This window comes from Chiloscyllium punctatum, chromosome 5 (assembly GCF_047496795.1).
Source record: "Chiloscyllium punctatum isolate Juve2018m chromosome 5, sChiPun1.3, whole genome shotgun sequence".
Classification (NCBI taxonomy): domain Eukaryota; kingdom Metazoa; phylum Chordata; class Chondrichthyes; order Orectolobiformes; family Hemiscylliidae; genus Chiloscyllium; species Chiloscyllium punctatum.
Window position 1 is genome coordinate 61,609,091 of NC_092743.1, and position 14,731 is coordinate 61,623,821.

At 41.0% G+C, this 14,731-nt stretch overlaps 1 protein-coding gene across 2 annotated transcripts in view; it reads right to left on the reverse strand.

Annotated features, from left to right (window-relative positions):
- The window catches only part of adcy8 (adenylate cyclase 8 (brain)), a 117,238-nt gene extending 103,100 nt beyond the window's left edge, over positions 1-14,138 (reverse strand). For both annotated transcript variants that reach the window (XM_072570427.1, XM_072570426.1), the window contains exons 1-4: positions 12,532-14,138; positions 10,807-10,956; positions 1,456-1,586; positions 787-898 (exon numbers count right to left, since the gene is read on the reverse strand). In XM_072570427.1, coding sequence (XP_072426528.1) covers positions 787-898; positions 1,456-1,586; positions 10,807-10,956; positions 12,532-13,401 — 1,263 coding nt within the window. In that variant the 5' untranslated portion in view covers positions 13,402-14,138. The remainder of the gene's footprint in view (positions 1-786; positions 899-1,455; positions 1,587-10,806; positions 10,957-12,531) is intronic.
- Between the last annotated feature and the right edge of the window lie 593 nt (positions 14,139-14,731).

Consider the following 14,731-nt stretch of genomic DNA (forward strand, 5'->3'; position numbering starts at 1 on the left):
CATTTATAAATATCCTAAAATATACTTGGTGATGTCAGTTACTGATGCACAGATTTTGTTCTTTACAAAAGAAACATCCGTTGCATCTTGTTAATCTTTGAGATCCATACTATAATTCTTGCACAAATATTAACATGAGAGAAGTTATAAAAACATTAAAAGTGCACATTGAAAAAAGGGAAAAGAATGAACTGCTGGAAATAGACATCAACATAGCTTCCATAGACATTATATTCAGGATATTTGTCTGTATTCTCTTTTTCGCTATAGATGATCTATTGTGTATTTTCAGCATTTAGTATTTTTTCATTTCAGGTTTTTGGCATTTCTTAGTTTTCCTTTTATACATGAAAAACAGTGTGGAAATATACTTGAACATTGGAAGGTAAAGCTCCAACCAAAACTGACATGAAGTGTTGCCTGTGAGGCAGCAAGAATCATATCTCTGTAATTGTAATATTAAACTATCATATTGAATTGTGGATCATGATAAAGCAATGGAGGCAGATAAACATGTGGAGTGAATTTACAATGCAGCACAATTCTTGGGAATTTCTATCACTTTAAATCGTTAATCAGAAAAAATTAAAGACAAAAAGCCAAAAAAAATGTAATTTTGAATTACAATTATAGAAGGAACAAACTAAATTCTGATTATTGTATCTAGCAAGGTAAAATGACTGGCTTAACTCCAAGATGACTTTTGGGCTTGGTGTAGTACCATAATTTACATATCATATGCAGTTGTAAAGACCATCCACTGCACTTGTGCTTGATTGAACTTACATGTGCAAGTCGATCAAATCTTGCGAACAATTCATTCAGCATCCTCACCAGTTCCTGTGCAGACAGGGTTGTAGAGAGGTTGGTAAAACCTTTCACGTCTGCAAAGAGAATGCTAAATAAAACATGGAAAATATTGTATTAATTTTTTCTTTCTTTGGTCAATAAGGCAGCTACATTTCAATACTTGAGTCAGTTTAAATTATTCTATTTGCATTTTTATACTATCGGGTACCCATCAGCTTTATGGAAGGTCCCTTTCAAAATGTGTATCCATTTCAAAATGTATTTCTTTTTCTATCTCTACTGCTGTGAACATGGAGCTGGGAAAGCAGGGAGTTGGCTATTTGATTTTTATCATACATTGCATAATTAAAATGTTGGGGACAAAGGACAACCACTTCTCCTGCTCATGACAGGCCGACTTCAATAACTGTTTAAGCAAATCTAAAAGAACCATGCAAGTCAGGCAAACCTGATGAACATGACAGACAGATATTAAGAGTCTGATTATTTTCCAGGCCTTTTAACTTCGTAATTAACACGCTGGGTCATTTAAAATGGAAGATAAACTGGAAGTGTTGGTTATAATCCTAGGTGAAAGATTTGACTTCTTCAGCCAAGGTATTTCTTAAATTGAACAGAAATGGTAACAGCAAATAGACTTCTTACCTCACATTTTCATAGCGATGTATGTAGATTTTATGAAACTGGGGCTGTAATTGTTCACCATCCACACTCGACATGTCATTAATCATCTCCAATACAACAAACCGTGGTAAAACTGAAAGAACCAGCCTCTCCTTAATTATGTAAAAAAAATACGCACACATGGATATCATTAGCAATTATAGGTAATATATTCAGAGGATTCTTTAGATTTGGAAGAATTGTAATTAATACCATCCCCCTCAACTATCCTTCTCCAGCCTTCTCAATTCTGACTACCTTCTCTGTTTACTTTCATGCACTGATTTAAATTCTGCTTTCCTTTGACTCCATATACTCTTGTAGACAGATCAGTGATGCCCTTATAATTCTGAATTAGATTGAACATTGTGAAGTAATCAGAACATAGGGAGCTACAAGTAAAAAAACAGAACCTTAAAGGTTGGAATCTCAGGATTTCTCCTAGTGCCATATACAATGGAGATGAAAATTAGAAGTAAAAACTCGACAAGTGTGTGGCAGGAAAGGCGGTATTGCAGGGAACAATTTCTATTCCTGAGCTTTGGGAACTATTCTGGGGGAGATTGGATCTGTACAAGCTGGATTGATGTCACCCCAGCAGAATCAAGTCCAATATCCACTCAGGGTCATTCACCAGTATGATGCGAAAGAATTTAATATGCCGGGGTTGGAAGGTTTGAGCTAAAGGGAGTGAGTGAATAGGCTGGGGCTATTTTTACCTGGGAGTGTCAGAGGCTGAGGCGTGACCTTACAGAAGTTTATACAATCATGTGGAACATGGAAAGGGTAAATAGTCAAGGGGTGAGGAAGCCCAAAATTAAAGGGCACAGGTTTAAGGTGAGAGGGGAAAGATTTAAAAGGGACCTAAGGGGCAACTTATGCACAGAGAGGGTAGTGTGTGAATGGAATGAGTTGCCAGAGGAAGTGGTGGAGGCTGGTACAATTACAACACTTAAAAGGCATCTGGATGGGTGTATGAATAGGGAGGTTTTAGAGTGATATGTGCCAAGTGTTAGCAAATGGGATGAGAGGTCAGTTTCTGAGCTGTACATTTCTATGACATTATGACTCTAAGTGACAAAAAGGAAGAGACTCAAGAGGGGGCAAGAAAGAAAGAAATGAAAGAAATAAGAAAGTGAAAGAGCAAGGCAGAGGAAACAAGAGCTAGTAGTAAACTGAGCAACACAAAATGTGTAAAAATATTTAAAAGATACTCTATTTGATTGCGCAAAGCATTCACAATAAGGAAGATTAGAAACCCTACAGCATAGAAACAGGCTCTTCGGCCCAACAAGACTACATCGACCCTCTGGATTAGTGGTGCTGGAAGAGCACAGCAGTTCAGGCAGCATCCAAGTAGCTTCGAAATCGACATTTCGGGCAAAAGCCCCTCTGAAGAGTAACCCACTAGACCCATTCCCCTACCCTAGATTTGCCCCTGACTAATGCATTTACCTACCGACACATCCCTGAATACTATGGACAATTTACCTAGTCTGCATTTCTTTGGACTGTGGGAAAAAACCCACACAGACACAGGGAGAATATGCAACCTCCACACAGACAGTCACCCAAGGCTGGAATTGAACCCAAGTCCCATGAGGCAGCAGTGCTAACCACTGAGCCACTGTGCTGCCCAGTAAATTAGCAGCACAAAACAGTCATAAACAGGTAAGATATGATATGATTACAGAGACATGGCTGTAAGGTGACCAAGGCTGTGAACTGGAAATCCAAAGTATTCGATCTTTAGGAAGGACAGATAAAAGGGAAAAAACAGGTAGGGTAACATTTTTAGTAAAGGATAAAACCAGTGCAACAGTGAGAAAATCCAGATGTGGGAACAGTCTAGGTGGAACTAAGAATTAACACGGAGTAGAAAGTATGAGCGGGAGTTTCTATTGCCCTCCAAACAGTAGTGGTACAGTAGGGCATAGCATCACACATGAAATTAGAGCAACATCTTATGAGGTCACTACAATAATCACGAGTGACTTTAATCTGTATATAGACTGAGAAAAACATATTAGCAATACGCAAATGAATTCCTGGAATGTGTATAAGACTTTTTTTCAGACCAATATGGGAACAAGCTATCCTAGATTTGGCTTTGTGCAATGAATTAGAGTTAATTAATAATCTTGTAGTGCAGGTCCTTTAGAAACGAATGTCCATAACTTGATAAAATTCTTCACTAGGATAAAAAAGTGAAGTCATCCAATCTGAAACTAGGGTCTGAAATCTAAACAAAGGAAACAACAAAGGTATGACAGGTGAATTGGCTATGGTTATTAGGTGATGTCATTAAGAAGCTTTATGGTAGATAGGCAATGGCTAATATTTCAAGGATGAGTGCATGTATGGCAACAGTTGTACATTCCTTTATAGTGCAAAACACAACAATGAAGGAGTGTGGCCCAGATGGCAAACAAAAGAAATTAAGGTCAGTACTGGATCTAACGAGGGGTCATATAAAGCCACCAGAAAAAGTTGCAATCCTGAGAATTGACAGCAGTTTAGAATTCAGCAAAGGAGATATCAACAGTTGGGGGAAAAAATTAAGTATGAGTCTAAACTTGAAAGAAACATAAAAACAGACAGTAAAAGCTTCTATAAGCATGCAACAGTGAAAGGTCAGTGTAGACAAATATAGGCTCCTTAATGGTCTTATATGAGAGAATTGATAATGGAGAACAAGTAAGTAGTAAAGTAATTAAACAACTGCTTTTGTGCTGACTTCATGGAGGTGCCTACTTTCTCAGATGTCCTCAGGAATTGGGATCTTATGAGGAAGAGGAATTGAAAAAAAATTAATATTAATTGAAAAAAATCAATAGGATTGAAAAGATGATAAATCCTTTGGGTTTGATAATCTACAACTCAGGATACTAAAGGAGGTTGCCATGGAAATAGTGGATGTGTTGGGTGTCACCTTCCAAAATTCTGTCAGTCCTGGAACAGCCCTGGTGATTGGAAGGTGGCAAATGTAATCCCACTATTTTTAAAAGGAGCAAGAAAATAAAGAATCATGGACTGGTTAGTCTAACACCAGCAGGAAGAAAATTCTAGAGTCTATTATACAGGATGTGTTAACAGGCCACTTAGAAAATATCAAAAGGACAACTTGGATTTATAAATGGGAAACCATGTTTCACAAATTGACTGGAGTTTTTTGAGAATGTAACTAGTAGGCTAGATAATGGATGACTACTAGATAGGGAGTATTTGGATTTTCAGAAAGCTTTTATTGATGTCCCACATTAAAGAAAAGTGCAAAACTAAAGTAAATGGGATTGGGGTAATGTTTGGTATGGATTGGGAGTTGATTAGTTGATAGGAAACAGAGAGTAGCAACAAATAGACCTTTTTCAGAGTAGAAGTTGGGGACTAATGGACTACTGCAGGGATCAGTGCCTAGGCCCCAATATTAGCAACATACATCAACAATTTGGGTAAGGGAATCATATGCAATACTTCCACATTTGCTGGCGACACAACAGAGAGGTTGTGAATGGTGTGGACAACACAAACAGGCTTGTAGGCGATGCAGACACACAAGAAGTTTGACTCCATTCAGGAGAAAGCAACTGCTTGACTGGAAGAACATCTACAAACATTCAGTCCTTCCACCACCAATGCTCAGCAGCAGCAGCAGTGTATACCAGCTAAAGATACACTGCAGAAATTCACCAAAACTCTTCGACAACATCCTCCAAAACCATGACCACCACCATCTAGAAAGAGAAAGGCAGGAGATACATGGGAACATCACTTCCTTAAACCTTCTCTCCAAGGAACTAGCCATCCTGACTTGGAAATATGTTGTTGTTCCTTCAGTGTCATTAGTTCACAATCCTGGAACTCCCTCCCCAACAGCATTATAGGTGTACCTAGGCCAAATGGATGGTAGCAGTTCAAGAAAACAGCTCACAACCACTTTCTCCACGGCAATTATAGAGTGGCTGCTGGCCTGAGCAGCAAAGCCCACACATCTCCTGAGTGAAAAAACTGGACAAATTGAATGATGGGCAAATACATGGCAGGTGCAGTTTAATATGGATAAATGTGAAATTGTCCCCAGAGTAGGAAAAACAGAGTAGTTAAATATTATTTAAATGGTGACAGATTAGGAATCGTCAGACTGACTCACGGAATGGCAGGTTTGCTGTTTGAAGGATTGGGTCGACTGAGCTTGTCTTGACTGAAGTTTAGAAGAATTAAGAGGGGATCTCATTGATATTGATAAACATCTGACAGGGCTGGACAGACAAGGTGTGGGGCTAAGTTTCCCCTGTCTAGGAGGGGTCTCAGTACATTCAGGATTGAAATGAGGAGAAATTTCTTCACTTGGAATTCTCCAATGCAAAAGGCTGTGCGGATGATCTTATTGAATATAATTAAAAAATAGACACATTTCTACATGCTAAAGACATCCAGGAGTATAGGGAGAGAATAGAAGTATGATGTTATGATAAAGCATCAGCCATGATCATACTGAATGACAGTTTAGGCTCAATGGGTCAAAGGGTCTACCCCTGCTCTTGTTTTCTCCATTTCTTATGGTCCTATTTTCTATGTTTCGTTAACAGAGGGTTTTTTGTTTTCTCTTTTTATAGGAAGGCCTTGACACAAACTTTATATGTAACTTTGAATGATGGTGTAAAAAGGGAGTGGCATTCCTGACACCATGAAATTTTCCAGCATTCAACAAGGAATAGAGGTAGCTGACCCCTACATGAAGGCAGAAAACCAATTAACCCAATTCTGGCCCCAGTTTGGTGCCATTTTCTGCTGTTACCTATATTTTCCCAACACTAGGCTGACCCCCCCCCCTCCCATTGTTTAAATCCTGCCCCAATAACAAGGCTGTTGGGATGAAAGCCCATCGCACTTTCTGTCAATACTACTGTGGAGAGGTTTCTCCTTGCCCCCAACGTATCTATCAGCTTTGGGTCTCTTGTTTGATTACTTCGGTACGGGCAACTGAGGGTGCCACTGTGCTGTCTGTCTGCCTGTCTCTCTTGTTGGGCCTACCAAACTACAGCCTCAGGAGCCAACTGTTCTCCTTAGTAGGACGGTAACTTATGTAGAAAGGCATGTTGAGAGGGATACAAACACTTTATGGGGAGAGGTTAAGTCAGTGGGAAAAGAAGTTGGTGAGAGGAGTATAATGTGGGAAAATGTATAGTTCATTTTGGAAGGGAGAATAAAACACAAGTTAGATGGAGAAAACTGAGTCTGGGTGGGTTACTCTTCGGAGGTTTGGTGTGGACTGGTTGGGCCGAAGGGCCTGTTTCCACACTGTAGGGAATCTAATCTCATCTAATCTAAATGTGAAAGCAATCATTTACAAAGCTATCCCCAGAAGGCTGCACTGACACTCGCACATGATGGGTGGGCTTAAGATCCCCACATGCATCTGATATCAGGGTCCCAAAGTAAGGCAGAATATCCAGCCCATTAACTCTGTTTCTCTCTCTATGGATGCTGTCTCACTTGCTATTTCCAACATTTTCTGTATTTATTTCAGATTTCCTACAACTGACATATTTTGCGTTTGGCTACATTAGCAGCACCTGTAGTGTATTAACCCCTAAAGCTGAAATTACCCTCACTGTATGAAAAGCAAAGTAATGAAGTCCATTCTAGAGCTTGTAGAGCTGCTAAACCTGTGGCAAAGTTGACCCTTATGTTACTTAGCTTTTCAAATAATTACTGTGAGCATTCTGAATAAATCAGGTCAGAATGCTTCCTGCAAATTTTAGCCACCTGAATCACTATTCTGTATATCCTTATCAAGGATTATATGTAATTAATGTAATTTACAGTTGATTCTTTCAATGTGAAATCAGCATTGTCATTGACATTTGTAAATTTTATCACTGATGGAGATTTTGGCATATGAACTAAACTACTATTGCTTATTGGCATTACTATTTTAACATTCTCATGAAAAGGTAAAAACAGATTTAATGTAAAATCTTAGCTATCTAAATAAATGAGCACTGAAGATACTGAATGAAGAGATAAGAAATAGATGTGTAACTTTTAAAATACCAAAATGAAAAGGTTATTTAATAATGTAACAAAAGGAATGAAGTCGCCACTGAAATTTAGTCCCCCATTAGCAATATTCTTAATATATCAACATGCACGGGAATTTGCATTTCAAAGTGAGGACAGTATTGACTGCCTCAGCTAAATAATTCTTGTTCTATTATAGATGAAATGAGAAGCAAAGCTAGGTGCATTGCTAATAAAAATGTAGATTTTTTAATCTTACCTATCGCTGAGATTTTAATCGAAGACAAAATAAATTGTGCAAAATGCACTATTAACCTTCGTACTGATGCATCTACGCCAGTTGTGATTGGAGGGAAGGATACCTCAGCTATTGGTAATTTGTTTCTTTGGCCATTAATTATTAACAAACACACTTATGTGACCTTCACAAATTACTGTTAGTTTAAAAGAGTCGCCTATTTGCAAATCTTAGCTGTGAATTAATATTAGCATACCAACATTCCTCAGTAGTCCGGAGAGCAGTGGCATTGTGGTAATGTTAGAAGATCAGCAATCTAGAGTTCAAAATTAATGTTCTAGGGTCATGCATTTGAATTGCCATAGCAGATGGTGAAATTTGAATTCAATAAAAATCTCAAATTAAAAGCTGGCCTAATGGCAACACGTAACCATTACTGATTTTGTAAATACCTATCAGGTTCACTAATGTCCTTTATGGAAGGAAGCCTGTCATCTTTACTGGTCAGGTTTACATGTGAGTCCAGACCAACAAAAATGAGGTTGACTCTTAACTGTCCTCTGAAATAGGCTAGGAAGTCGATCATTCAAGGGCAGTCAGTATTGGGCCACAAATGCTGGCCTAGCTAACAAAACCACATCCCATGAACAAATAATAAATCAAAAGAAAATCTCACAATTTGAGAGACGTGCTTCAACATTCATCCCCCTAAAACTTCACAGACTAAGCAATATTTTCTTCCATCAGTTTGAACAAAAATTGTTATTAGATAATATTTGAAGTGGAGGACACAAAGCTTCAAAAGACTGCGGTATTATGTTGTTATCAATGATTATGCAAGATGCGCAATTGAAACATTTCAACCATTTTGCGCACTGGTGGAGTTGCATTTCCAGAAGCTTCAATGTAAATGATAATTAGATGAAGCACTAAATAGGAAGCACATTCACTAAGGTGCATTTTAATATACTGTCCCACAGGAATTTATACCTTCAATGTTCTAATCTATCCCACTGTCTTTGAATCTTGGCTTTGAATCAAGATGAAGATTATGTGATCAAAATCTCTGGTTTGTAATATCTAAATTTAAAAAATGATTAAAACATAATAAAATAAATTTAGAATCTCATCTCCATAAGACAAAACAATTCTCTCTTTGAGTTTTTGCGGCATGTGTCACGCTCTGTGGTCAGATTTTAGGAGATGTTTCAATCGCAAATGCACACTCGGTAAGTTCCTGCACGGACTGAAGTACATTTCATATCTGAGGTCTGTACATACATCTTTTATCAGCTTCAACCAGCAGAAGCCCCAGAGCAGTCTGTCTATAAACTCTTTCAGTTTGTTATAGGATAAGGCTACATAAAAGTAACTGCAAATATAGTTTGAGAAAAGGCAGCTTGATTATTATTCCTTGGACAGGGAAGGATCTCTGCAGTCCACAGAATAACTAACTGTATAAGTGATCACACACCCACATGCATATTTTCTCCTGAAAAAGGAAGTTAAATCTAACAAATGGACACATAGAATTAGGAAAATAGCTTTAACATTACAATAGCAAAATAACATCTCCACTAACTTTTGCTTCCATTGCATTACCACCAGACAGGATGCATTCACTCATACTGTTCTGCATGCCGCAGCATCTCAAAATGCCACTAACAGAATGACAGAAAGTTTATATTCCATCAATACATCAATCATTTTGGTCTGAAAATGTTTTGAATAACTGCTTCAACTTTAAAAAATAAACAATTACATTTGCCTTAACAACATAACCATACTGCATTAAGCTCCAGTATCACTTTAAAAGCAGATTTCTCACATTCTTTTACACTGTGAAGGGTTCTGTTATTTAAGCACCATGTTATCACTGGCATACTGTATTTACTCAATAGATGTTGTTACATTTAATCGATCTACTTCACAAGCCTTATGTGTGAAGTCAATAATATAAACAACAATATACTATCGAAGAAGTAGCCATGTAAACTCTAATAATAGTAGACAACAGCTGATTTTCCTATTCATGATATAACCAGCACCCAAATATTCAGGAATTTGATCTGTTCAACTCCAAATTAAGAGCAGAAAATTTATCTTCAAAGTGATTAGATTTCCAAATGGTCAAATGAAAGACTTAGTTGATATTTTAAGCATCATATATGTATTGGTTTGATAAAATGTAAGCCAAAAAGTGATTACATATTTGGTTAAGATGCAGTGTGCAAGGTTTATCCAAGTGCATGGTGAAACACATGAACTCACTCAAATGATTAAAGTAACGAAGCACAGAAAGAGGTAATTATCCCATTAAATTCATGCCGAATAATCACTAATATTGAATTTCGGTAAGTGTATTCTTACAATGCAATTAAGTGCTAACTTCAGAACACATCTTCAATGTAGAAATTCTGAAACAAAGTCAAATTTAGTCTTTATAGGCAGCCTGTTCAGTAGGTCCTCTTTTTATTGCATGTTGTTCAATTTCAGAAATATCAGCAAATGGTTAAAATATTGTATAACAATAGTAAGTTGCATCATTGGATTTACTGCTGACAAATGTGACACTAGACAAAACTTTGGTCAGGTCACACAAGATTATTCAAATACTGTCCACAGCCCAAGAGGTCATATTAGGTCATAACAACTTAAGTTACTAAATCTGTAAGATTCTCAAAGTGCACATATACTGAATAGAAAGTTGAGGCAGCTTTCTTTATTACACTGGTTTACTCTCTGCTGATCAATTAATACATCTATAAATGGGATCTCTTTGCAAATACATTTGGAATTATTCTTCATTGGGGCTTTGATAAGAACTCGTAGAATAATTTAAGACCGTAGCACAATTTAAGTTAAAACCTTGTTCATTGACATTACTAAGGCATAAAATATAAATTAAATAGTATCTTGTTGGCATGTTGCAAATTATATTTGCTTTGGTATTTGTTTAGATTGCAAACTTTTGAAATATATTTATAGGACGTTAGAATATGATTAGATTAGGCTTTTATACCTATGAGATGCCAAGCCAATTTCACCTGGATCTGACAGTATATTCTTACCTGTCTTTGATTCTCTGACTCTAGCCGCAGTCTAGCCTCTATACAGCGCCTTGTTTCCAGGAAAGCCTGGCGCTGAGCTCGGTCTGAGAGGTAGCTGATAAATATGCCAGCCGTGTTCATGCACATAAACAACACTGCCTGGGCTATCACCTGAAATGGCAAAAACCAAGACACTTCATTTCATCCATTAGAAATTGTTCTGTTTTCTTTGTCCCCTCAAAATAATAGCATAAACACAAGATCACAAGCCTGGTCAATACTACCACTCTGTTTTATTTGTAGTTAAGTGAATATTGATTCTCATTATTGAAATATATGAAATATATGCTGGAGATAAACAGCAAGTCATTCGGCATCTGTAAAGAGAAAAGACAGGTTATTACCTCCAGTGTAAGACCCTGTGACAGGTACCGATGGATACAGTACACTCATTTCTTACATAACCGATTATATCAGGTCTCTGCTAATTTAATTTGTGTTGCAATTACTAATCATGGCCATTTTTTTTGAAAAATGTTGTGGGAACACATTTGTCCAATCTCTTCATTCTTCACTAAAGGTGAGGTGCAGTTTTGTACAATGCAAAGTGATTGATAGAATTAGGTGGCAAGAAAAGTGGACAATCTTGATGGGGTTTTTTTACACTTTCAACTAACTGGGAGTTAGTTGATCTAACCATTCATTTGGGGGAATATTATTGTCAAGAAAAGTAAACACATGTTTAGACATGTTTCAAGGCAGTTTACGCAGGCTCGATGGGGATAGGAAATGGCCACTTTGACACTGGGATAATGATTTAATCCAATCTCCAACATATTGAGTTTTTGAGAGATGTATTTTCACATGTATTTTAAATACAACGCAGGCTCAAAAAGACTATAATTATTGATTTAAACTGGGTTTGACAATATTCCTAGAGTTGGTAGAGATAGACCTCGAGTTTGGGTGGTCTGGGAGGAAATACCATTGGGAGCTTCATAAGTGGTAATGCTATGAAGGTCCCAAGTATTGACCCATTAACTCTGACTGGAATTTGTAAGCCTCTCACCCCATCCCGCTGAGACAAGGTGTTGTTACTCTCACTGTAAAGTCATATGCTAACATACCTTCTGTGACCTGGTTATTGACAGAAAGCTGACAACATACCAATGCCAAAAGCATTGCCCACCCCCACCTCCATCAAAATTGCAGGTACATCCTGAGTCATCAGAGCTGGTACAGCATGGACTATAGACAGGATCCTGACAACAAAGCCACCCTCTCATAGCTCAGTCTATTCATATTCATCGCAAACAGGACTGCAGAAAGATGAGAGATTGAGGGAAACGAATGTATTCCATTTTATGGCATGTCCCCAATTGCACAGATACAGCTGGGTAAATGTCTCTCTTACAAAGACAGGAAACAAAATATGCCAGACAATCGGTGTAGATGGATGAGTTAGGTTTTTGTTTTGGCTACATTCATTCTAGAGACCATCCGCGAATAGCCCTCTTTAATCCCTGTGTCAAGAAATGCATGAACACGCCCAAACAGCCCATCTATAAAGTGTATGGGGTTTTAGAGGCACGCTGGAAAGACTAGGCAGTGTCTGTGAGGGGAGGTCACGACCCAGAAACATTAACCGTCTCTGACTCCCCACCTGCCGAGTGTTTGCGGCACCCCCTCGGGTTTTTATTTCAGATTCCCGGCGGTTTGCTTGATTAGATGCTGGAAGCTAACTACCTGGTTTGTTGGTGGTAAGACCATCCGGTGCGTGAGGATCTGGATGACAAGGTGCAGCACAGAGGTCAGGAGGCCAGCCAGGATCGCCCAGGTCAAGGGCAGGGGCAGCATGCTGTAGGTGGCGAACAGGGCAAAGAGCGCGTAGCCGGTGCCCTCCCCACACAGTCCGTAGCCGAAGGCGGCGTCCAGGATCTGAGTGGCCATCACCAGCCAGGTCAGCAGGCCGGTGTACTGCAGGTAACTCTGCGATGCCGTGTCCTTCTTGGCCACCACCAAGGCACAGATGACCACCTGGATGCCGGCGAACACTCCGAGCAGGGTGCCTTTGACAGGGTGCAGGGGGATCAGGGACAGGGTGAGGTGGAGGATCAGCACGGTCACCTTGGTCAGGATGTCCAGGATGTTCATGACGATCACCGACTTGCGCCTCTGGCCCAGGAAGTAGCGCTGGTAGAGCAGCTCCAGGTCCCGGGACTTGAAGGAGTTCCTCAGAGTTGGGAAGATGACCCCGCGGTAGATGTAGCCCCAGTTGAGGAAGAAGTCGGAGTTGCTGGGGGCGGTGTCCAGAGGCAGGAAGCCCAGCTCGTTGCTGGGGCCCTCCGGGAAGACCTTGGTGCTGCCGTTGTTGGACATCTTGCCGGCAGAGTGCTTCCTCCGGCCGGGGCTCCAGGAGCTCTCCGAGGAGGAGATGGTCCTCGCCCCTCCGCCTTGCTCATGGATGAACCTCTGCTCGGTGATGTGGCGGACCGCGTTCTGCCAGAGTAACCTTTTGGGTCGGTTACTGCTGCTGCTGCTGCTCGCCAGCCCAGTCCTGTTAATGGTATACAGCTCATCACTGGGACTGGAGCACCTCACATCTGATAACTCCATGATGCTGGAGCTCCTTGATCAGGAACACACACACACACACACACACAAATTACAGCAATTATTATAAATTACCCCCCGAGCGTCCTTCCAGCGCCCAGGATTCGCCTACTCTCACTCTGCTCAAACCTCAGAGGTTCTGATGGTCCGGGACATGTCCCCCTCCTTCTCCTCCTCCCAGACAACCCCCACTTCACCATCTCAATCCCGGGGTGGGGAGAAACCCAAGCCTCTCTAACCTGGCGACCTTCTCATCGCGTCTTTAAGGGTCCCCTGGGTGGTGGAGGGGAGGAGGAGCCCCCCCACTTGCAGAGTGCGGGTCACTTGGCGTCTTCTGGGTATGGGGGGTCAGAGAGAGGGAGAGGGACATCCCACTGAGAGGGAGGGAGGGAGAGAGGGACGGGGAAAGAGGAGAGAGGGAGGGAGAGAGGGACGGGGAAAGAGGAGAGAGGGAGGGAGAGAGGGACGGGGAGAGAGGGAGGGAGAGAGGAAAGGAGGGATGGAGGAGGTTCACTCACTCAGCCCCCTCAGTCAGTCAGTGGTCAGTGAGTGAGGGAGTGCCCAGAGCCCGTGCTGGGGAGGACCGCACACACACACACACAGTCACTGAGCCCGGGCACAGAGCTCCCTCCCAGAGCCGGCCAGCCGTGTCTCCCTGAGCCGTGCTCCCGGCATTTGGAGCCGCTGCTCCCGCTCCCGCTGCCGCTGGTGTGAGTGTCGGGCAGGGAATGGATTAAAACACCCAGCTCTTAGTGTCTGAACCCAGGAGGGAGGGAGGAAGGGGGGGGGGGGGGGGGGTGGGGGGGAGGATTGACGTCAACTGCTCTCAGCAAATATACATGGAGGGGAGGGGGCAAACTCCAGTCTCAGGGGGAAAGAAACTAACCAGGGGATAGGGGTGGAGGGAGAGAAAACCAACCAGGATAACAAAGCAGAGCAGAAACGGGACAGACAGAGAAGGGGCACAGACAGTGAGCGGCAAACACACACACAGAAGGAAACACAGAGAGAGAGAGAGAGAGAGGAAAACTCAAGAGAGGGCGCAAGGACCAAACCACTCACTGGAAGTTAAAGTGTGACGGGTAAAGGGTTAAAAACAAAACACACACAGAGAGAAAAAGTCATCTGCAAACAAGACACGGTTCGGACTATCAACACCCGCTGTGGCTGGATAAGGATCAACAAGAAGGGGGAGACAGCGAAGCAAAACAGGTGAAGGAGAACAAAAGAGGGGCTTGTGCCCACGGTCTGAGGGGGCAGAGGAGAGACCAGAGAATAAGGACAGGTTACCAAGAGAAAGGGACTCTCAATCCCCTCTCAGGGAGCTCAATGC